General features: G+C 47.4%; 1 protein-coding gene across 10 annotated transcripts in view; it reads left to right on the forward strand.

Moving 5' to 3' along the window:
• CLIP1 (CAP-Gly domain containing linker protein 1) overlaps positions 1-24981 on the forward strand; it is a 307706-nt gene that overhangs the window by 55446 nt on the left and 227279 nt on the right. For all 10 annotated transcript variants that reach the window (XM_063964458.1, XM_063964459.1, XM_063964456.1 and 7 more), the window contains exon 2: positions 12862-13053. In XM_063964458.1, coding sequence (XP_063820528.1) covers positions 12957-13053 — 97 coding nt within the window. In that variant the 5' untranslated portion in view covers positions 12862-12956. The remainder of the gene's footprint in view (positions 1-12861; positions 13054-24981) is intronic.

The raw sequence follows: 24981 nt of genomic DNA on the forward strand, positions 1-24981 counted from the left end.
GGGATCCTGCCGGTCAGGATTAAGGTGCTGGGATTGTGTCCTTAGGATACTGGTGCCGACATTAGGAACAGTGTTGGGATTCCGGCATTGGTATTTTGACTGCTGGGATCCCGACCTGAATCTGGTGAATCAAATGTAGCAATTAGATGGTCTTGCAGCACCAAGGACAGTTTTATAGTTCACTCTTCTAAAATCTGTAAATAATTTTCTACTTTTTTATTTTTTGTCTGTATTAATATGAAAAACAATGTGCATTACATTCTAATTGGAGGTGATGGGGTGGGGGGTGTTGCCTTGGACAACATAATCTAGTACACATACTGATCTAACCTGTTTTCTCTTACGTCCTAGATGATGCTGGGGACTCCGTAAGGACCATGGGGTATAGACGGGCTCCACAGGAGACATGGGCACCTATAAAGAACTTTTAGTATGGGTGTGCACTGGCTCCTCCCTCTATGCCCCTCCTCCAGACCTCAGTTAGATCCTGTGCCCAGAGGAGAAGGGTGCACTGCAGAGAGCTCTCCTGAGTTTTCTGTGGAAAAAAGAATTTTGTTAGGTTTTTTATTTTCAGGGAGCACTGCTGGCAACCGGCTCCCTGCATCGTGGGACTCAGGGGAGAGGAGCAGACCTACTTAAATGATAGGATCTGCTTCTTAGGCTACTGGACACCATTAGCTCAAGAGGGAGTCTGACCACAGGTCTCACCCTGGGGTTCGTCCCGGAGCCGCTCCGCCGTCCTCCTCACAGAGCCGGAAGATAGAAGCCGGGTGAGTATGAGAAGCAAGAAGACGTCAAAGGCGGCAGAAGACTTCAGATCTTCATGAGGTAAAGCGCGCAGCGGTAAGCTGCGTGCCATTGCTCCCACACACAGACGCACAGAAAGCACTGATGGGTGCAGGGCGCAGGGGAGGGCGCCCTGGGCAGCAATAAACCTCGTTTTTGGGCAAAAAAAGGTCACATTAGGCTGCGGAGGCAGCAAATAGATGATCCCCCGCCATTTTATTAAAATTGAAGAGGGACCGAAGCCCGCCGCTGGAGGGGGCGGAGCTTGATTCCTCAGCACTAACCAGCGCCATTTTCTCCACAGAGGCTGCAGAGAATGCTGACTCCCCGGACTCTCCCCTGCTGAACACTTCAGAGGGCTGAAAAAGAGGAGGGGGGCACATTGGAGCGCAGTGAGTGGGAAGATTGGCATTATAATAATAATATAAAAGCGCTGTCTGGATTTTCTAGTGTCATTTTGGCGCTGGGTGTGTGCTGGCATACTCTCTCTCTGTCTCTCCTAAAGGCCTGGTTGGGGATTTGTCCCCTTATAGGTATATCCCTGTGTGTGTGGGATGTCGGTACGTGCGTGTCGGCATGTCTGAAGCGGAAGGCTTCTCCAAGGAGGAGGTGGAGCAGATGAGTGGTGTGTCCCCGTCGGTAGTGCCGACTCAGGAATGGATGGACATTTGGCATATGTTGAATGCAAGTGTGGCATCTTTACATAAGAGGCTAGATAAAGCTGAATCCAGGGAGGCATCAGGGGGTCAATCCTCGGATTGGACCGACTCACAGGGCCCGTCGGGGTCTCAAAAGCGTCCCTTGTCACTAATTGTGGACACAGATACTGACACGGACTCTGATTCCAGTGTCTACTATGATGAAGCTAGATTGCACCCTAAGGTGACAGAGTATTCAGTGTATGATTATTGCAATAAGAGATGTGTTGCATATTGCTGATGAACCCTCTGTTCCAGACACGAGGGTACACATGTTTAAGGAAAAGAAACAGATAATAAACTTTCCCCCATCTCATGAACTTAACGAGTTATTTGAAAAAGCTTGGGAGACTCCAGATAGGAGGCTGCAGATTCCCAAAAGAATTAATATGGCATACCCTTTCCCTACACAGGACAGGGTACGTTGGGAATCCTCTCCCACTGTGGACAAGGCTTTAACACGCCTGTCCACGAAAGTGGCGCTGCCATCTCCAGACACAGCGGCCCTCAAGGACCCTGCGGACCGCAGGCAGGAGACTACATTAAAGTCTATTTATTCACATACTGGTGCTTTGCTCAGACCGGCAATTGCGTCGGCATGGGTATGTAGCGCAGTTGCAGCTTGGATAGATACCCTGTCGGCTGACCTTGATACCCTAGATAGGGATGCTATTTTGTTAACTCTAGCCCATATTAAAGACGCAGTCTTGTATATGAGAGACGCTCAAAGGGACATTGGGTTGCTGGGTTGCAGAGCCAATGCCATCGCTATTTCAGCGAGACGATCCTTATGGACCCGCCAATGGACGGGTGATGCGGATTCGAAAAAGCATATGGAGGTTTTACCCTATAAGGGTGACGTGTTGTTTGGGGATGGGCTCGCGGACCTGGTTTCCACAGCTACCGCGGGTAAATCTACCTTTTACCTTTTATTCCCCAACAGCAAAAGAAAACTCCACAATATCACATGCAGTCCTTTCGGTCGCAAAAGTCCAGAAGAGGTCGGGGATCCTCCTTCCTTGCCAGAGGTAAGGGTAGAGGAAAGAGAACACCTGCTTCGGCTGGTGCCCAGGAACAGAAGTCCTCCCCGGCTTCTACAAAACCCACTGCATGACGCTGGGGCTCCCCTGCGGGAGTCCGCACCAGTGGGGGCACGCCTTCGACGCTTCAGCCAGGTCTGGGTCATGTCAGACGTGAATCCTTGGGTGTTGGAAATAGTTTCCCAAGGCTACAAACTGGAATTCGAAGAGGTGCCCCCACGCCGATTTTTCAAGTCTGCCTTACCACTTCTACCCCAGAGCGGGATGTAGTGTTAGCTGCAATTCAAACGCTGTGTCAACAGCAAGTAATTATCAGGGTTCCCCTGAACCAACAGGGAAAAGGGTACTATTCGACCCTCTTTGTGGTCCCGAAGCCGGATGGTTCGGTCAGACCCATTTTAAATCTAAAATCCCTAAACCTGTACTTGAAAAGATTCAAATTCAAGATGGAATCGCTCCGAGCAGTAATAGCCAGCCTGGAGGGGGGGGGGGATTTTATGGTGTCACTGGACATAAAGGATGCTTACCTTCATGTCCCCATATATCCTTCTCATCAGGAGTACCTGAGATTCGCTGTACAGGATTGTCATTACCAGTTTCAGACGTTGCCGTTTGGGCTTTCCACGGGCCGAGTATTCTCACCAAGATAATGGCGGAAATGATGGTGGTCCTGCGCAAGCAAGAAGTCACAATTATCCCATACTTGGACGATCTCCTGATAAAGGCGAGATCAAAAGAGCAATTGCTGAGAAACGTGTCACTCTCTATGAGAGTACTCCAGCAACACGGTTGGATTCTCAATCTACCGAAGTCACAGTTGGTTCCAACAACTCGACTAGCGTTCCTAGGTATGATACTGGACACGGAACAAAAGAAGGTTTTTCTCCCGTTGGAAAAAGCCCAGGACCTCCAGAACATGGTCAGAGACCTGCTAAAGCCAAAAAGAGTGTCAGTTCATCAATGCACTCGTGTTTTGGGGAAAATGGTGGCAGCCTACGAGGCCATCCCCTTCGGCAGGTTCCATGCGAGGACGTTTCAATGGGACCTTCTGGACAAATGGTCCGGGTCCCATCTACAATTACATTAAAAGATAACACTGTCCCCCAGGGCCAGGGTGTCTCTTCTATGGTGGCTGCAAAGTGCTCACCTCCTAGAGGGTCGCAGATTCGGCATTCAGGACTGGGTTCTGGTAACCACGGACGCGAGCCGCCGAGGATGGGGAGCAGTCACCCAAGGAAGAAATTTTCTATGACTATGGACAAGCCAGGAGTCCTGCCTGCACATCAACGTGTTGGAATTAAGGGCCATATACCACGGCCTTCGACAAGCGGAGAGTCTTCTGCGAAACCTATCGGTGCTGATTCAATCGGACAATGTCACAGCAGTGGCTCATGTGAACCGCCAAGGCGGGAGAAGGAGCAGAGTCGCGATGGCAGAAGCCACCAGGATTCTTCGCTAGACGGAAATTCACGTAAGCGCTCTGTCAGCTGTCTTCATTCCGGGTGTGGACAACTGGGAGGCAGACTTCCTCAGCAGACACGATCTCCATCCAGGAGAGTGGGGACTTCATCAAGAAGTCTTTGCAGAGATAACGGGTCTTTGGGGAGTTCCTCAAATAGACATGATGGCGTCACGCCTCAACAAGAAGCTTCGGAGGTATTGTGCCAGGTCCCGGGACCCTCAGGCAACAGCAGTAGACGCTCTGGTAACGCCATGGGTGTTCCAATCGGTCTACGTGTTTCCTCCTCTTCCTCTCATCACAAAGGTGTTGAGGATCATAAGGCGAAAAAGAGTACAGACAATACTCATTGTTCCAGACTGGCCTCGAAGGGCCTGGTACTCAGATCTTCAGGAGATGCTCACAGAAGATCCTTGGCCTCTTCCTCTAAGGGAGGACCTGTTGCAGCAGGGGCCCTGCATGTTCCAAGACTTACCCCGGTTACGTTTGACGGCATGGCGGTTGAACGCCGGATCCTAGCTGAGAAGGGTATTCCGGAAGAGGTCATACCTACTCTAATAAAGGCTAGGAAGGAGGTGACTGCAAAACATTATCACCGTATCTGGCGGAAATATGTCTCTTGGTGTGAAACCAAGAATGCTACTACGGAAGATTTCCATTTGGGTCGTTTTCTCCACTTCCTACAGACAGGAGTGGATATGGGCCTAAAATTAGGCTCTGTTAAGGTACAGATTTCGGCTCTGTCGATATTCTTTCAGAAGGAATTGGCTTCTCTTCCAGAAGTCCAGACTTTTGTAAAGGGAATGCTACGCATCCAGCCTCCTTTTGTGCCCCCAGTGGCACCATGGGACCTGAACGTGGTGTTGCAGTTCCTAAAATCACACTAGTTTGAACCCCTTAACACGGTTGAGTTGAAATTTCTCACCTGGAAGGTGGTCATGTTGTTGGCCTTGGCATCTGCAAGGCGGGTGTCAGAATTAGCGGCCTTGTCTCACAAGAGCCCCTACTTGATTTTTCATGTTGATAGAGCGGAATTGAGGACTCGTCCTCATTTTTTACCTAAGGTGGTTTCTTCATTCCTTATAAACCAACCTATTGTGGTGCCTGTGGCTACGAGTGACTTGGAGGATTCCAGGTCCCTGGATGTAGTCAGGGCCTTAAAGATATATGTAGCCAGGATGGCTAGAATTATGAAACAGAGGCTCTGTTTGTTCTGTATGCAGCCAACAAGATTGGCGTGCCTGCTTCAAAGCAGACTATTGCTCGCTGGATCTGTAACACGATTCAGCAGGCGTATGTTACGGTTGGATTGCCATTACCACATTCAGTAAAGGCCCATTCCACTAGGAAGGTTGGCTCTTCTTGGGCGGCTGCCCGAGGCGTCTCGGCATTACAGCTTTGCCGAGCAGCGACTTGGTCGGGGTCAAACACTTTTGCTAAATTGTACAAGTTTGATACCCTGGCTGATGAGGACCTAGCATTTGCTCAGTCGGTGTTGCAGAGTCATCCGCACTCTCCTGCCCGATTGGGAGCTTTGGTATGAACCCCCATGGTCCTTACGGAGTCCCCAGCATCCTCTAGGACGTAAGAGAAAATAAGATTTTAAACCTATCGGTAAATCTATTTCTCCTAGTCCGTAGAGGATGCTGGGCGCCCGTCCCAGTGCGGAAAATCTGCAAGACTTGTATATGGTTATTGCTTACATAAGGGTTATGTTACAGTTGGAATCGGTCTTGGACCGTTGCTGTTGTTTGTTCATACTGTTAACTGGTTATGTGTATTCCAGGTTATATGGTATGATTGGTGTGGGCTGGTATGAATCTTGCCCTTAGATTTACAAAATCCTTTCCTCGTATTGTCCATCTCCTCTGGGCACAGTTCTCTAGCTGAGGTCTGGAGGAGGGGCATAGAGGGAGGAGCCAGTGCACACCCATACTAAAAGTTCTTTATAGTGCCCATGTCTCCTGCGGAGCCCGTCTATACCCCATGGTCCTTACGGAGTCCCCAGCATCCTCTACGGACTAGGAGAAATAGATTTACCGGTAGGTTTAAAATCTTATTTTTTTTGTTTGTTTTTTCATTTTGCTCTGACATAGGATACAAAGCATATTACTACATAGACTAGGCTCTTAACCACATTTTTCCTTCAAAACCATTCATAAGTGTTTTTTTTTTTTTTAAATTTTAATATAGTTTTAGAAAGCACTTTTCATAATATTTTAACATTATCATCTTGCACATCTACAGAACTGATCTCCTTGTCAAAAATTGGGGGACACAGTGTAGCGACGCTTTTTCTTGCAGGGTCCACAGGTTATCCACAGGATAACATTGGGATATGAGGTAGCGACAGCGGATTGGCACCAAACGATCAAAGTTTTCCCCCTTCCAGAATGCAACGGGCTGTCCCTATATCCCCACCTCCTGGCTCAGACAATTCAGTTTTTTGTTTGGTGCGGCAGGAGCCGGACCATGGTCAATAGGCTGCTGGTTTTTAGCAACCATAAGCCTTTTGTTTTTATAGTCTTACTATATTTTTTGAGCGATCCTTCTAAAAAGCGTCTTATACGTACCTTAGAAAGAGTCGCTCCAACAACTCCCCACTGGGTCGCGACAACGCTTACCCTCGTGTACAGTGCTGTTTCGGCGGGCGTCTGTGTAGGATGTACTAGCATGTCCAGCAGACGTTATCAGGCTGTGGCCGGAGCACTCGGAGAAAGTAAAGCATCAGTTCCGCTTAGTAGGGGAAACGCGAGACACAGCCGCACTGTTTTGGGATGGAGACTACCGAAAAGTCTCTGACGCTGCTGCCATCTCGGGTGCACCAACGCTAGGCCTCAGGGATCATAGGCTCCAGGGGAAGTATGAGACGGTGATCCCTAGGGTTGATGTCAGAAGTGGGGCATAAGACGCTCCCTTTGTCGCCCCTTCCCCCGGTTCATGACCAGTTTCCTCTGAGTTTCCCGCCATGAACTGAGTTCCCGCTTCTGTCTGAGACGCTGTGTATCTAAGACCCAGTCGCAGCATAGGCAGCTGTATGACTGGTGTGTCGGTGTTCACTTGGGCGTCTGTGTTCACTGTAGGTTCACGGGGCGATTGTGTACACTGGATCCACTCAGCGTTCACTAACCTATTGATCGATCCTGGAAGTGGGGTGAAGTCTCCCTGTATCCCACTCTCCTGAGCCGGGTGATAAAGCACTAAGTCTCTATCTACCTTTGGTACGAACAGTTGGATAAGTTCCTGATACATACGAGTCTGTAAACTATTGCTGCTGTTTTCTTTTGCTGTGCGACTGAATATGTTTAAACTCCTATATAAGGTAATGCAGTAATATGTTTCTCCTACATACTTGAAATGTATCTGTAGTTGATTATGTGCTTATTATACTAATGTATAACATGTGACTGATTGCTAGTGTGATTGCTCACTTTACTATTTTCTGTCAGTTTCTGTGTATTCCAATCCTCAACGCTGGTGCAAAGTAGGGAGGGATCGGATTGTGTGTCACTTTAACAAATTTTGAAGTTATTGCAGTCACAAATTGTGTAGTTAACACTGTAAAGGTGTGTGATTTATTTATCATGTCTAAGAGCGGCAAGGGTGCGGAGGATACACTCTTCACAGCAGCACCAACACTCATGTCATGTTTGTCTTGCAAAGCTGGGTTAGCCTCTCAGGATCTGGTTCAAAATGGATTATGTGCAAATTGTTTTAGCTTTCACCAAAGCCTCTTGAATAATCCGAGGCAGGCACAGGTTCAGGTTGAACCCCCATGGGCTACTTTTGCACAGACATCATCCAGTATAGCTGAGCGGATAATGCCAGCTCCTATACTAGGGATAGGTTACCCTATTAACCATTACATGCAACATTCCACCTGGGGGTTACCACATCCAGTACAGGAATTGGCAGCCTCTCAACAGAAACAGGCTGAGAGGCTGGTGGTAAGTAAATCACATAGACATGAAACAACATCTTAACAATCTACACAGGTTTCAGATGAGGACTCGTCGGAGGATGAGGACTCATCAAACTTCGGTTCTGCATACAGAGACGAGGAGGAAGGCCTCAGTTCAGTGGGCATTCCTGAGCGAATTAGTGCTATGAAAGCCATTCTATCCTTAGAGGAGGCAGCAGAGCCTTTGTTAAAATCTAAGGCACCTGTGTTCAAAAGTCCCAAAATAGTTAGGACTGAGTTTCCTGGGTCAGAACATCTGACGGAAATTATGCAAGAGGCTTGGGTTACACCCAGTGAGAAGTTTAGAATTCCAAGGAAATGGAATTCCCATTATCCTCTTCTGGCTGGGGACTGTTTAAAAAGGGATATGGCTTCCAAAGTAGATACGCATGTCATTCGCTTGGTGCGAAAATCTACATTACCTCTGCCTTCAACATCATTAAATGATGTCACGGATAGGAAAATAGATGGTTTTCTTAATACCATTTTCTCCTTGTCTGCGGCAATCATAAGACCAGCCATGGCTTTGGCTTGAATGACAAAAGCAGTGGCAGCCTGGACTGATGCATTGGAGGATGACCTTTCAATGGCATCTAGAGAACAAAAATCCCATATTGCCCATATCAAACAGCCAGCTATTTTCGTGGAAGAAGCAGCCTTGAATATGGGTACAATTGCCTCTTGGGCATCTGCCTCAGCAGTAGCAGCTTGCAGAGCAGTTTGGCTACGTACATGGAAAGCTGACTCAGAATCTAAGAAGGTTCTGTAGTCTCTGCCTTTTACTGGAGGTATTCTTTTTGGTAAAGAATGAAACAGTATTTTGAAGTCAGAAGCAGACTCCAAGAAAGTGAAGTTTCCTTCCATACATAAATCCAAGCCTAGATTTCCAGCTTTTCGGCCCTTTCGGATTCAAGTAAAAGCAAAAGGAAAGGGTTATGGCAAACAGTCTCAATCTAACAAGTCCGATAAGACTAAAAAGCATTAGGCTACCAGAGAGACGGCTTCCAAATCAGAAGATAAACCATCTGCCTGATGGTGCGGGTCTCCACCTGGGGGTCCCCAGGCTGGGAGGCCGACTTCTTCAGTTTGCACACATCTGGCAGCAGTCTACCACAGATGCCTGGGTGCAAGAAGTGGTATCTCACGGTTATGCGTTTGCTTTCAAGAAACACCCTCCTCAAAGGTTTTTTGTACCAGCCCATCTTCAGTGGAAACGAAGGCCAGGGCTTTGCAAGAGGCCGTTCAGAAGTTGCTTCAGTCAGGAGTGATAATTCCAGTTCCTCCTGCACAACGAGGACAAGGTTGTTATTCCAGTTTGTTTCTAGTCTAGAAACCAAATGGGTCGTTCTGGCCCATACTCAATCTCAAAGTTCTGAACAAGTACATTTGGGTGCCTCGGTTTCATGTGGAGTCTTCACGTTCCATTATTTTGGCCATGGAGCCGGAGGATTTTATTGTAACCCTGTTACTATAGCACTGTCCCATCAGCGCTATCTCAGGTTTGCTATCCTCCAGCAACACTTTCAGTTTCAGGCCCTACCATTTGGACTGGCCACAGCTCCGAGTGTTCCAAAAACAAATTATGGTGGTAAGGGTATCTTATCTCCGTCAGCAGGGGATAAGAATTTTTCCGTACCTCAATGATTTATTAATCCTGGCACAATCTCAGGAATTGCTTCAGTGTCATCTGCGGCAGACAATAGCTTGTTGCAGACACACGGTTGGCTCATAAATTGGACAAATCCCTGGTTCCGTCACAACGGATGACTCACTTGGGGGCTGTGTTGGATTCAAGTCTTCAGAGAGTAATTTTATCTCTGAACAAAATACCAAAATTCAGTCAGGATTCAGGAGCTGTTACACAGTCAAAGGGTATCCATTCACGCAGCAATGCGTGTGATGGGGTTGATGGTGTCGACATTCGACATGGTGGAGTATGCTCAGTTCCACTTGAGGCGTCTGCAACGTTTGATCCTTACTAAATGAAATGGTTTTCATCAGACAAGAAAAACGCAGCCTATCGTCCTTCCTCTGAAGACATCCCATCTGGACAAAGGGAGACCCTTTTGGATAACACATTGTGAAATTCTGACAACAGATGCCAGCCTTTAGGGCTGGGAAGCAGTGTCAGGAAGGAGTTGCTTCCAGGGGCAGAGTTGCCTGCCAATAAATATATTGGAACTTTAAGCCATATAAATGGCACTTATTCAGGCAAAGGATATCCTTCAGAAGAAACCAGTCCAAATCCGCTCTGACAATGCAACGGCAGGGAGGAACTTGCAACCGAAACGCAATGAAGGAGGTAAGTCGCACGTTAAAGTGGGCAGAACTTCATCATCCAGCCTTGTCCGTGGTTTTCATTCTGGAAGTCCTAAACTGGGAAGCGGATTTTCTCAGTCGACACGCCATTCATGCAAACGAATGGGCTTTACACCCTGAGGTCTTCCAAATTCTGGTAGACAAGTGGGTGTTACCGGAGTTAGATCTCATGGTGTCCCGTCAGAACAACAAAGTTCCTGCATACGGGTCAAGAACAAAGGATCCCAGAGCGATCTTTTTGGATGGCCTCTCAGCGAGATGGGACTTTTGTCTGGCCTATGTCTTTCCACCAGTCGCCCTGTTAGCCAGGATGATGTGAAAGGCAAAACAAGGAAGGGACGCCGTGATACTAATAGCTCTGGCTTGGCCCAGAAGACATTGGTACACAGATCTGCAGAGGTGGTCGATGGATGCACCATTCCTACTCCCTTAATGTCCAGATCTATTGTCTCAGGGTCCTTGCTATCACAAGCACCTGGATCGACTGTCTTTGACGGCGTGGCTCTTGAGACTTCCATCCTGAAAGCAAGAAGATTCTCACAACAGGTAATTCAAACAATGCTCAGAGCAAGGAATCCTTCCTCAGCTCGCATTTATCACCAAATATGGCAGACCTATATTAATTTGATCCTAGGTCTTTCAGAGTTTCCAGAGTCCTAGCATTCCTTCAGTTAGGAATGGACAAAGGTCTAAGGGTGGCTTCCTTGAGAGTGCAAGTGTCAGCATTGGCTGTATGGTTCCAAAAGAAAATTGATATCCTACAGGGTGTGGGCACCTTTTTCCATGTAATGCTGCACATTCAACCTTCTTTTGTTCCTCCTACAGTGCCTTGGGATTTAAGTTTAGACCTAAAGGCTCGTCAAATTGCCCTATTTGAACCACTAAAATGAGTGGATTTTAAATGGTTGACAGCTAAAGTTCTCTTTTTCTACTGGCTATTGCTTCAGCTAGAAGAGTTTAAGATTTAGGGGTATTGTTATGTTGCCCTCCTTTTCTGATTTTTTATTTATTTATTTTTTATCCATATAGGGGGTAATTCCAAGTTGATCGCAGCAGGATTTTTGTTAGCAGTTGGGCAAAACCATTTGCACTGCAGGGGAGGCAGATTTAACATGTGCAGAGAGAGTTAGATTTGGGTGTGGTGTGTTCAATCTGCAATCTAAATTGCAGTGTAAAAATAAAGCAGCCAGTATTTACCCTGCACAGAAACAAAATAACCCACCCAAATCTAACTCTCTCTGCACATGTTATATCTGCCTCCCCTGCAGTGCACATGGTTTTGCCCAACTGCTAAAAAATTTCCTGCTGCGATCAACTTGGAATTACCCCATAGAGCGGTTCTCAGAACCAAATCTGGGTATCTTCCTAAGGTGGTGTCTAAATTCCACCTTAGCAAAGAAATTGTAGTCCTTTCTGAGGGAGATGCATCTTTGGACGTAGTCTGTGCTTTTAAGGATCTACGTGGATCGTACCAGTGCTATCAGAAAAACACACACTCTTCGTTTTCTATGGATTTCTCAAGAGAGGATGGCCTGCTGACAAGCAGACACTGGCGAAGTGGCTTTGAATGACTATTTCAGAAGCATATTCTCAAGCTGATCTTCCTGTTTCGGCTAATGTCTCTGCTCTACTCGTAAGGTAGGTCCGTCATGGCCAGCACAACGTGGTGTTTCAGCAGAACTGATATGTAAGGCAGCCACATGCTCTTCCATTAACACGTTCATTAGACATTATGCCTTGGATACCTTTGCCTCTCTGGACGCTGAATTCGAGGGAAGGATTCTCCTGTCCAATCAGGGAAGGATTTTCCGGTCCAATCAGGAGCGTCCCCACCACTACGTTTCTTTGGGACATCCCAATGTTATCCTGTGGATAACCTGTGGACCCTGCAGGAGAAATAATCGTTATGGTTGACTTACCGTTGATAACTCTATTTCTCCTAAGTCCACAGGGATCCCACCCTGACGCACCTGGTTTGAGGATCCTTTCACTTACTAACTTCTTCCTTCTTGTATACGTAAGGGTGTACATGTGTGTTCTACTGGCCTGATTAGGGCTCTCTATGATGCTTCTGCCTTGAGTTTTGGAAAACATCTGAATTGCCTGAGCCAGGCGGTGGGGATATAGGGACGGGCCCATTGCATTCTGGGAGGCCAAAAGCTATGATTGTTTGGTGCCAATCCGCTTTCGCTATCTCATATCCCAATGTTATCCTGTGGACTTAGGAGAAACAAAGGATCACCAGTAAGTCTACCATAACGATTATTTCACATTTGATCTGACCATGCCAGTTAAGTGGTCAAAGGGTTATGTACATGTACAATGTATACGTGTACTGTGGCATGCTTCATCAAGAATGTGGGACATAGTTGTATCCCATAGAAACATGTGACAAGCTGTAACTACCCAGGGTTGGGATTTTATTTCTAGCTGGAAAGTCAAAGCAGAAGGAAATTACTGCAGTTTGATAGCAGTCAGCAATGGGAAGGCACCACCTTAACTTTTTTGGGCATACTATACCTAAGGCTTTTGTATTACTGTCATTTAACCATATAATGCTCTTTTTTTTATATATATTTATTTATTTTTCTCTTACAGGTTTAACAATTTAGTTCTTAAACAAAAGAATATCAAGTGTTTCAATGGTTGGAAAAAGATAACGATTTGGAAAGGTGTTGCTTGGGAATCACAAGATGAGCTCACTAAAGCCAAGTGGACTTAAAGCTCCTTCCAAAATAGCGAAACCTGGGACAGTAGCTGTAACTGCTAAATCATCTGCTGTTACTGCAGGTAAGCAGTCTGTTAACTGAAAGTAATGCATTTTTTCTATTTAATACATACAAGCGATCACCAAAGAACAAGAAACCCAGACATGAAAAACATCTACAGATCTTTTATGCCACCAGTAGATCTTCAGTGTGGTTCTGTATACACTCAGAGGGTACTCTGATGGAAGGCTATGTCTGCCCCTTTTTCCATGACAAATGTCATCACTTCATATTTTGTTGGTACTGGAAACACTGTCTTGGATACGTCTCAAGAAACACTTATTCACAGTTGGCCCATAGTGGCAGATGTATTGTTTTGAGACATCTTTCATGCCATCAATATCTTAGCCCCTACTGTTGTGAAACAGCAGCTACATACTGACATCTCAATCTCTATCCAACATTTTGGGAGCTGCACTTAATGTTTTTTAGCTACATAATGTTTCCCCCCCCCCCCCCCACTTTTATTGTGCTGTAAAGTAAGTGTATATCGTAAAACTAAGGTTGTGTTAAAATTTTATATGATCACGTGTGCACATCAGATATAAGTTATGTCTGACATGGCCTAATTCTGTCTCACACATTCTGCATCCTATTTATACAGACTTAGGGGTATATGCAATTCACGGCGAATCGCGGCAAATTATCGCCGTTTTTAAATTCGACAGGTGAATTCCGGCAGGTGGCTGCCGGAATTCACCATATTCAATGCAAAACGGATTCGACAGTCCCGCGGGCGAAAATCGGCCGATTTGGCGGATTTTGCCGCGATTTTAAAAAACGGGAAAAATAGGGAAAAAAAATGGCGTGGGGTCCCCCCTCCAAAGCATAACCAGCCTCGGGCTCTTCGAGCTGGTCCTGGTTCTAAAAATGCGGGGAAAAATTGGGCAGGGATCCCCCGTATTTTTAAAACCAGCACCGGGCTCTGCGCCTGGTGCTGGTGCCAAAAATACGGGGGACAAAAAGAGTAGGGGTCCCCCGTATTTTTAACACCAGCATCGGGCTCCACTAGCTGGACAGATAATGCCACCGCCGGGGGTCACTTTTATGCCGTGCCCTGCGGCCGTGGCATTAACTACCCAACTAGTCACCCCTGGCCGGGGTACCCTGGGGGAGTGGGGACCCCTTCAATCAAGGGGTCCCCCCCCCCAGCCACCCAAGGGCCAGGGGTGAAGCCCGAGGCTGTCCCCCCCCCATCCAATGGGCTGCGGATGGGGGGGCTGATAGCCTTTTGTGATAATAAAAAGATATTGTTTTTTCCAGTAGTACTACAAGTCCCAGCAAGCCTCCCCCGCAAGCTGGTACTTGGAGAACCACAAGTACCAGCATGCGGGAGAAAAACGGGCCCGCTGGTACCTGTAGTACTACTGAAAAAAAAATACCCAAATAAAAACAGTACACAGACACCTTGATAGTAAAACTTTATTACACACTACCGACACACACATACTTACCTATGTTGACACGCCGACTGCCACGGTCTCCGACGATCCGAGGGTACCTGTGAAAAAATTATACTCACCTTCCAGCGTCCAGAGGTACATCCACGTCCAGATATAAATCCACGTACTTGTTAAAATAACAAACCGAACACCCGCTCCATGCCGTACTGAAAGGGGTCCCATGCTTTCACATCAGACCCCTTTCTCCCGAATGCCGGGACATCACGTGACTCCTGTCACTGAAGTCCCTTCAGCCAATCAGGAAGCGCTACTTCCGTGGCGCTCACCTGATTGGCTGTGCGCTGTCTGTGCTGTGACAGCGCATCGCAAAGCCGCTCCATTAGTTTCAATGGTGGGAACTTTGCAGTCAGCGGTGGGGTTACCCGCGGTCAGCCGCTGACCGGCGGGTGACCTCACCGCTAGCCGCTAAGTTCCCACCATTGAAACTAATGGAGCGGCTTTGCGATGCGCTGTCACAGCACAGACAGCGCACAGCCAATCAGGTGAGCGCCACGAAGTTGCGCTTCCTGATTGGCTTTAGATACCTTTGTGTGACAGCTGTCACTGACAGGTCTCATTCGTGGAAAGGGGTCTCATGTGTCAGCATGGGACCCCTTTCAGTCCGGTGGCCCGTGTGTTCGTTTTCTTTTTTTGCCAAGTACGTGGATGTATCTCTGGACCATGGCTGAGGTGAGTATATTGATCTTTTATTTTCAGGTATCCGTGGATTCTACATGGAGAAGAGGACCGATGTCGGCGTGTGAACTTAGGTAAGTATGTGTGTGTCGACGTATGAAATAAAGTTTTACTGTCACGGTGTGTGTGTCCTGTTTTTATTTGGGTATTTTTTTCCCAGTAGTACTACAGGTACCAGCGGGCCCGTTTTTCTCCCGCATGCTGGTACTTGTGGTTCTCCAAGTACCAGCTTGCGGGGGAGGCTTGCTGGGACTTGTAGTACTGCTGGAAAAAACAATTTCTCTATCGTCCTAGTGGATGCTGGGGTTCCTGAAAGGACCATGGGGAATAGCGGCTCCGCAGGAGACAGGGCACAAAAAGTAAAGCTTTCCGATCAGGTGGTGTGCACTGGCTCCTCCCCCTATGACCCTCCTCCAAGCCTCGGTTAGATTTTTGTGCCCGGCCGAGAAGGGTGCAATCTAGGTGGCTCTCCTAAAGAGCTGCTTAGAAAAGTTTAGCTTAGGTTTTTTATTTTACAGTGAGTCCTGCTGGCAACAGGATCACTGCAACGAGGGACTTAGGGGAGAAGAAGTGAACTCACCTGCGTGCAGGATGGATTGGCTTCTTGGCTACTGGACATCAGCTCCAGAGGGACGATCACAGGTACAGCCTGGATGGTCACCGGAGCCTCGCCGCCGGCCCCCTTGCAGATGCTGAAACAAGAAGAGGTCCAGAATCGGCGGCGGCAGAAGACTCCTCAGTCTTATAAAGGTAGCGCACAGCACTGCAGCTGTGCGCCATTTTCCTCTCAGCACACTTCACACGGCAGTCACTGAGGGTGCAGGGCGCTGGGAGGGGAGCGCCCTGGGAGGCAAATGAAAACCTATTTGGCTAAAAAAATACCTCACATATAGCCTCCGGGGGCTATATGGAGATATTTAACCCCTGCCAGAATCCACTAAAGAGCGGGAGACGAGCCCGCCGAAAAAGGGGCGGGGCCTATCTCCTCAGCACACAGCGCCATTTTCCTTACACCGCTCCGCTGGTCAGGACGGCTCCCAGGTCTCTCCCCTGCACTGCACTACAGAAACAGGGTAAAACGAGAGAGGGGGGGCAAAATAGTGGCAAAAATTATATTATAAAAGCAGCTATACAGGGAGCACTTATTATAAGGCTATCCCTGTCATATATAGCGCTTTGGTGTGTGCTGGCAAACTCTCCCTCTGTCTCCCCAAAGGGCTAGTGGGGTCCTGTCTTCGTTAAGAGCATTCCCTGTGTGTCTGCTGTGTGTCGGTACGTGTGTGTCGACATGTATGAGGACGATATTGGTGTGGAGGCGGAGCAATTGCCAAATATGGGGATGTCACCTCCTAGGGGGTCGACACCAGAATGGATGCCTTTATTTTTGGAATTACGGGATAGTGTCAACACGCTAAAGCAGTCGTTTGACGACATGAGACGGCCGGACAATCAATTAGTGCCTGTCCAGGCGCCTCAAACACCGTCAGGGGCTGTAAAACGCCCTTTGCCTCAGTCGGTCGACACAGACCCAGACACAGGCACTGATTCCAGTGGCGACGGTGACGAATCAGCCGTATTTTCCAGTAGGGCCACACGTTATATGATTTTGGCAATGAAGGAGGCGTTACATTTAGCTGATACTACAGGTACCACTAAACAGGGTATTATGTGGGGTGTGAAAAAACTACCTATAGTTTTTCCTGAATCAGAAGAACTAAATGAGGTGTGTGATGAAGCGTGGATTGCCCCCGATAAAAAGATGCTAATTTCAAAGAAGTTATTGGCTTTATACCCTTTCCCGCCAGAGGTTAGGGCGCGCTGGGAAACACCTCCTAGGGTGGACAAGGCGCTCACACGCTTATCTAAACAAGTGGCGTTACCCTCTCCTGAGACGGCCGCACTTAAAGATCCAGCAGATAGGAGGATGGAAAATATCCAAAAAAGTATGTACACACATACAGGTGTTATACTACGACCAGCTATAGCGACAGCCTGGATGTGCAGTGCTGGAGTAGCTTGGTCAGAGTCCCTGATTGAAAATATTGATACCCTGGATAGGGACAATGTTTTACTGTCTTTAGAGCAAATAAAGGATGCATTTCTTTATATGCGTGATGCACAGAGGGATATCTGCACACTGGCATCACGGGTAAGTGCTATGTCCATTTCGGCCAGAAGAAGTTTATGGACGCGACAGTGGTCAGGCGATGCGGACTCAAAACGGCATATGGAAGTTTTGCCGTATAAAGGGGAGGAGTTATTTGGAGTCGGTCTATCAGATTTGGTGGCCACGGCTACAGCCGGGAAATCCACCTTTTTACCTCAAGTTACTCCCCAACAGAAAAAGACACCGACTTTTCAACCGCAGCCCTTTCGTTCCTTTAAAAACAAGAGAGCAAAGGGATATTCATATCTGCCACGAGGCAGAGGAAGGGGGAAGAGACAGCAACAGGCAGCTCCTTCCCAGGAACAGAAGCCCTCCCCCGCTTCTACAAAAGCCTCAGCATGACGCTGGGGCTTCTCAAGCGGACTCGGGGGCGGTGGGCGGTCGTCTCAAGAATTTCAGCGCGCAGTGGGCTCACTCGCAGGTAGATCCCTGGATCCTGCAGATAATATCTCAGGGATACAGGTTGGAACTAGAGACAGATCCACCTCGCCGTTTCCTGAAGTCTGCTTTACCAACGTCCCCCTCCGAAAGGGAGACGGTCTTGGAAGCCATTCACAAGCTGTACTCTCAGCAGGTGATAGTCAAGGTACCTCTTCTACAACAAGGAAAGGGGTATTATTCCACTCTATTTGTGGTACCGAAGCCGGATGGCTCGGTAAGACCTATTCTAAATCTGAAGTCCTTGAACCTGTACATAAAGAAGTTCAAGTTCAAGATGGAGTCACTCAGAGCAGTGATAGCGAACCTGGAAGAAGGGGACTTTATGGTATCCTTGGACATCAAGGATGCGTACCTCCACGTTCCAATTTACCCCTCACACCAGGGGTACCTCAGGTTCGTCGTACAAAACTGTCACTATCAGTTTCAGACGCTGCCGTTCGGATTGTCCACGGCACCTCGGGTCTTTACAAAGGTAATGGCCGAGATGATGATTCTTCTTCGAAGAAAAGGCGTATTAATTATCCCATACTTGGACGATCTCCTGATAAGGGCAAGGTCCAGAGAACAGCTAGAGATGGGATTAGCACTGTCTCAAGAAGTGCTAAAACAGCACGGGTGGATTCTGAATATTCCAAAATCCCAGTTAATGCCAACAACTCGTCTGCTGTTCCTAGGGATGATTCTGGACACGGTTCAGAAAAAGGTTTTTCTCCCGGAGGAAAAAGCCAAGGAGTTATCCGAGCTTGTCAGGAACCTCCTAAAACCAGGAAAGGTGTCTGTACATCAATGCACAAGAGTCCTGGGAAAAATGGTGGCTTCTTACGAAGCAATTCCATTCGGCAGATTCCACGCAAGAATTTTCCAGAGGGATCTGTTGGACAAATGGTCAGGGTCGCATCTTCAGATGCACCAGCGGATAACCCTGTCTCCAAGGACAAGGGTATCTCTTCTGTGGTGGTTGCAGAGTGCTCATCTATTGGAGGGCCGCAGATTCGGCATACAGGATTGGATCCTGGTGACCACGGACGCCAGCCTGAGAGGCTGGGGAGCAGTCACACAAGGAAGAAACTTCCAGGGAGTGTGGACGAGCCTGGAAACGTCTCTTCACATAAACATTCTGGAACTAAGAGCAATCTACAATGCTCTAAGCCAGGCAGAACCTCTGCTTCAGGGAAAACCGGTGTTGATCCAGTCGGACAACATCACGGCAGTCGCCCATGTGAACAGACAGGGCGGCACAAGAAGCACGAGTGCAATGGCAGAAGCTGCAAGGATTCTTCGCTGGGCAGAGAATCATGTGATAGCACTGTCAGCAGTGTTCATCCCGGGAGTGGACAACTGGGAAGCAGACTTCCTCAGCAGACACGACCTTCACCCGGGAGATTGGGGACTTCATCCAGAAGTCTTCCACATGCTGGTAACCCGTTGGGAAAGACCAATGGTGGACATGATGGCGTCTCGCCTCAACAAAAAACTGGACAGGTATTGCGCCAGGTCAAGAGATCCGCAGGCAATAGCTGTGGACGCGCTGGTAACGCCTTGGGTGTACCAGTCGGTGTATGTGTTTCCTCCTCTGCCTCTCATACCAAAAGTATTGAGAATTATACGGCAAAGAGGCGTAAGAACGATACTAGTGGTTCCGGATTGGCCAAGAAGGACTTGGTACCCGGAACTTCAAGAGATGATCACGGAAGATCCGTGGCCTCTACCTCTAAGGAGGGACTTGCTTCAGCAGGGTCCCTGTCTGTTTCAAGACTTACCGCGGGTGCGTTTGACGGCATGGCGGTTGAACGCCGGATCCTAAAGGAAAAAGGCATGCCGGAAGAAGTCATTCCTACTTTGATTAAAGCAAGGAAGGAAGTAACCGTGCAACATTATCACCGCATTTGGCGAAAATATGTTGCGTGGTGCGAGGATCGGAGTGCTCCGACGGAGGAATTTCAACTGGGTCGATTCCTACATTTCCTGCAATCAGGATTGTCTATGGGTCTCAAATTGGGATCTATTAAGGTTCAAATTTCGGCCCTGTCGATTTTCTTCCAAAAAGAATTGGCTTCAGTCCCTGAAGTCCAGACTTTTGTTAAGGGAGTGCTGCATATACAGCCTCCTGTGGTGCCTCCAGTGGCACCGTGGGATCTCAATGTGGTTTTGGACTTTCTAAAATCTCATTGGTTTGAACCACTAAAAAATGTGGATTTGAAATATCTCACATGGAAAGTGACCATGCTACTAGCCCTGGCTTCGGCCAGGAGAGTGTCAGAACTGGCAGCTTTATCTTACAAAAGCCCATATCTGATTTTCCATTCGGACAGGGCGGAACTGCGGACTCGTCCGCATTTTCTCCCTAAGGTGGTGTCAGCATTTCATCTGAACCAGCCTATTGTAGTGCCTGCGGCTACAAGTGACTTGGAGGACTCCAAGTTACTGGACGTTGTCAGAGCATTGAAAATATATATTGCAAGGACAGCTGGAGTCAGAAAATCTGACTCGTTGTTTATATTGTATGCACCCAACAAGATGGGTGCTCCTGCGTCTAAGCAGACGATTGCTCGTTGGATCTGTAGCACAATCCAACTTGCACATTCTGTGGCAGGCCTGCCACAGCCTAAATCTGTAAAGGCCCACTCCACAAGGAAGGTGGGCTCATCTTGGGCGGCTGCCCGAGGGGTCTCGGCATTACAACTTTGCCGAGCAGCTACGTGGTCAGGGGAGAACACGTTTGTAAAATTTTACAAATTTGATACTCTGGCTAAGGAGGACCTGGAGTTCTCTCATTCGGTGCTGCAGAGTCATCCGCACTCTCCCGCCCGTTTGGGAGCTTTGGTATAATCCCCATGGTCCTTTCAGGAACCCCAGCATCCACTAGGACGATAGAGAAAATAAGAATTTACTTACCGATAATTCTATTTCTCGGAGTCCGTAGTGGATGCTGGGCGCCCTTCCCAAGTGCGGATTATCTGCAATAATTGTACATAGTTATTGTTAACTAATTCGGGTTATTGTTGTAGGGAGCCATCTTTCAGAGGCTCCTCTGTTATCATACTGTTAACTGGGTTTAGATCACAAGTTGTACGGTGTGATTGGTGTGGCTGGTATGAGTCTTACCCGGGATTCAAAATTCCTCCCTTATTGTGTACGCTCATCCGGGCACAGTACCTAACTGAGGCTTGGAGGAGGGTCATAGGGGGAGGAGCCAGTGCACACCACCTGATCGGAAAGCTTTACTTTTTGTGCCCTGTCTCCTGCGGAGCCGCTATTCCCCATGGTCCTTTCAGGAACCCCAGCATCCACTACGGACTCCGAGAAATAGAATTATCGGTAAGTAAATTCTTATTATTCTTTTCATTATCACAAAAGGCTATCAGCCCCCCCATCCGCAGCCCATTGGATGGGGGGGGACAGCCTCGGGCTTCACCCCTGGCCCTTGGGTGGCTGGGGGGGGGACCCCTTGATTGAAGGGGTCCCCACTCCCCCAGGGTACCCCGGCCAGGGGTGACTAGTTGGGTAGTTAATGCCACGGCCGCAGGGCACGGCATAAAAGTGACCCCCGGCTGTGGCATCATCTGTCCAGCTAGTGGAGCCCGATGCTGGTGTGAAAAATACGTGGGACCCCTGCTCGTTTTGTCCCCCGTTTTTTTTGCACCAGGCGCAGAGCCCGGTGCTGGTTTTAAAAATACGGGGGATCCCCTGTCAATTTTTCCCCCGCATTTTTAGAACCAGGACCAGCTCGAAGAGCCCGAGGCTGGTTATGCTTTGGAGGGGGGACCCCACGGCATTTTTTTTAAGGATTTTACCGTTCCAGCAATAAAAAAATAAAAAAATAAAAAAATAATATTTTAAAAAATATATAAATAATATTTGTGCCTCCAAAAAAAAAAAAAAAAAGTACCTAATCCCTTCTAATATAAATAGATATGCTATTCCTAAAAAAAAAAAACACCAAAAAAAACATGTTTACATTTTTTTTATTGTTTTCACCCTCCAAAGTGTGGCGGATTGAAAATGACGTCTAAAAGCACTGCTGTCGAATTTCCAAACTTGAATTGAATATGCTTTTGTCGAATTGCAGCACTTGTATCACTGCAGAAAAGTCGAATTTCAAAAAGTCGAATTTTGAAAGTCCGTTTTTTGGTCGGAAAGCACTGAATTGCATTGGGGGATTTTTTTTTTGGGCGAAAATGACCCGAAATTCGACAATTTCGGGAATTCGACCGCAATTGCATATACCCCTTAATGTGTTAGGGAACAATGTAGCCACCAGTTATTTGATGAGTCGGTGCCCTTATTAACTGTTGTCAATATACACCTTCAAAGGTCTATCCAACCTTTTACAAATATATTTCTCCATCATCCACTACTTGTATCATATTTAAAAAATATCCTTACGTGGAGGGGCACATATTTTTAAATGAAGAGTCGAGTGTATTACAGATACATGTATAATTATAGGGATAACTGGTCTGGCACAAATATCTGCCCCTCCACGTAAGGATATGTAGTGGCCTAGTCAAAATCCTGATGTGAATCCAGTTGAGATGCTGTGGAAGAACCTTAAGCAGGCAGCTCATGTTCGAAAACTGATCAGTTATTGGAAGCGTTTGGATTCAGTTTTGCTGCTGTAGGTGCCGCATTCAGTTATTGAGTTTAGGGGGGTCATTTAATCATTTAAAAAAATTTTTTTTGTTGACACAGGTTAGCCTATAGACTTGAAAAAAAAAAAAAAAGATTGTACTACTAGGCATACTTGAAAATATTGCATCAGAGGGCATGCTCGACGATCCAGCATGCCCAACCGATCAATATTTTCGGGTCTGTAGGCCATATACATGCTGCAGTTATCTGGACAATCCACTGATATTGAGGGGATCGGCCAGATAATTTTAGCGTATATGCCCAGTAATGTAATGAGTATCTCCGGTCTTATTTCCAGCTAGATGATCCTTAACAGTAATATTGTTAATGCATCACTGATAATTTTACATTTCTACCTTACTAATATGTATAAGGTCCTCAAACAAGAAATGTTCTTGCCAGAGTTTCCTCTTAGACTTTAATCTATCATCGCTACATTTAGGTATGATTTGTCCTTCAGTGCTTTAGTCAGCTGACTGGCTGTGTCTCAGTTTAGTCAGGTTTTATTTATCAACGCATTCCTCCCACTGTCTAATTGGCAGCACCAGTGTTTTTTCAGCAGTGGCGTAAGTGACAAGTACTGTGAGTCTAGACTTAACCCTTGCATTGATTCTGGCTAAAGATAAACCTTTGATTAAATGTTAACACATTTTCTCTGACGTCCTAGTGGATGCTGGGTACTCCGTAAGGACCATGGGGTATAGACGGGCTCCGCCGGAGACTGGGCACTCTTAAAAGAAAGATAAGGTACTATATCTGGTGTGCACTGGCTCCTCCCTCTATGCCCCTCCTCCAGACCTCAGTTAGTATCTGTGCCCGGCCAGAGCTGGATGCACCCTAGGGGCTCTCCTGAGCTTCCTAGAAAAGAAAGTATTTGTTAGGTTTTTTATTTTCAGTGAGATCTGCTGGCAACAGACTCACTGCTACGTGGGACTGAGGGGAGAGAAGCGAACCTACCTGCTTGCAGCTAGCTTGGGCTTCTAAGGCTACTGGACACCATTAGCTCCAGAGGGATCGAACACAGGCCCAGTCCTCGGTCGTCCGGTCCCGGAGCCGCGCCGCCGTCCCCCTTGCAGAGCCAGAAGAACGAAGAGAAGTTGAAAATCGGCGGCTGAAGACTTCATTAAGGTAGCGCACAGCACTGCAGCTGTGCGCCATTGCTCCCTTAGCACACCACACAGTCCGTCACTGATGGGTGCAGGGCGCTGGGGGGTGGGGGCGCCCTGGGCAGCAATTAGATTACCTTACTTGGCGAAAAGCACATAATACAGTCTGATAAACTGTATATGTGCATTAACCCCAGCCATTAAAGTACATAAAAGGACAGAAGCCCGCCGCTGAGGGGGCCGGGCCTTCTTCCTCAGCACACCGGCGCCATTTTCTCTTCACAGCTCAGCTGGAAGGAAGCTCCCCAGGCTCTCCCCTGCAGTATCCTGGTACACAAAGGGTAAAAAAAGAGAGGGGGGGGGGCACATAAATTTAGGCGAAAAACTGTGTATATAAGCTGCTATAGGGGAAAAATCACTCAGTATAGTGTACATCCCTGTATTATATAGCGCTGTGGTGTGTGCTGGCATACTCTCTCTCTGTCTCTCCAAAGGGCCTGGTGGGGGAACTGTCTTCAAATAGAGCATCCCCTGTGTGTGTAGTGTGTCGGTACGTGTGTGTCGACATGTCTGAGGTAAAAGGCTCCTCTAAGGAGGTGATAGAGCGGATATGTGTGTGGGAGGGTGTCTCCCTCGACAACGCCGACACCTGTTTGGATATGTGTAAGTGCTGAGGTAAAATTATTGCACAAAAGGTTAGGGAACAGAAAGGAAATCTACCCTGGTCTGTCCCTATGTCACAGAGTCCTTCAGAGTCTCTCTATGTTCACTATCCAAAATAACAAAGTATCGACACAGAGTTTAACTCCACTGTCGACTACGATAATGCAAAGTTACAGCCAAGAGGGCTAAAAGATATTCAATATATGATTATTGGAATAAAAGATGATTTGCATATCACTGATGACTCATCTGTCCCTGACACGAGAGTACACATGTTAAGGGGAAGAATGCTGAGGTAAATTTCCCTCCTCTCATGAGGAAAAAGAGCGGGAATCTCCAGACAAGAGACGGCAGCTTCCCACAAGAGAATTCTCAGGCTGTATCCTTTCCCCACTAGGGCCAGGATGTGTTGAGAATCTTCCCCTTGGGTGTCCTGTTTGCACTAGCTATTCTCAGGGATCCTGCAGATAGTATGCACATTCTAGGATACTACCCAGACCGGCGATTGTGTCGGCATTGGTTTATAGCGCTGTGGCAGCGTGGACAGGTACCTTATCAGCAGAGATTGAGACCCTAGTATGCATATAAATATTTTAAGATGCTGTCTTAAGTGATAGATATATAATTATAAAGCATGCCCAAAGGGACATGAGTATACTGGGTCCTAGAGACAAAAGCTATGTCGATTTCTGCTTGACGTGTCCTGTAGAATATACATTGGACAGATGATGCCGACTTAAGAGGCATATGGAAGGCTGAGGATTGTGTGGAGAAAGGTTCTCGGGCCTGGTCTCCACAGCTAT

Source organism: Pseudophryne corroboree, chromosome 1 (genome assembly GCF_028390025.1).
Source record: "Pseudophryne corroboree isolate aPseCor3 chromosome 1, aPseCor3.hap2, whole genome shotgun sequence".
NCBI classification, from domain to species: domain Eukaryota; kingdom Metazoa; phylum Chordata; class Amphibia; order Anura; family Myobatrachidae; genus Pseudophryne; species Pseudophryne corroboree.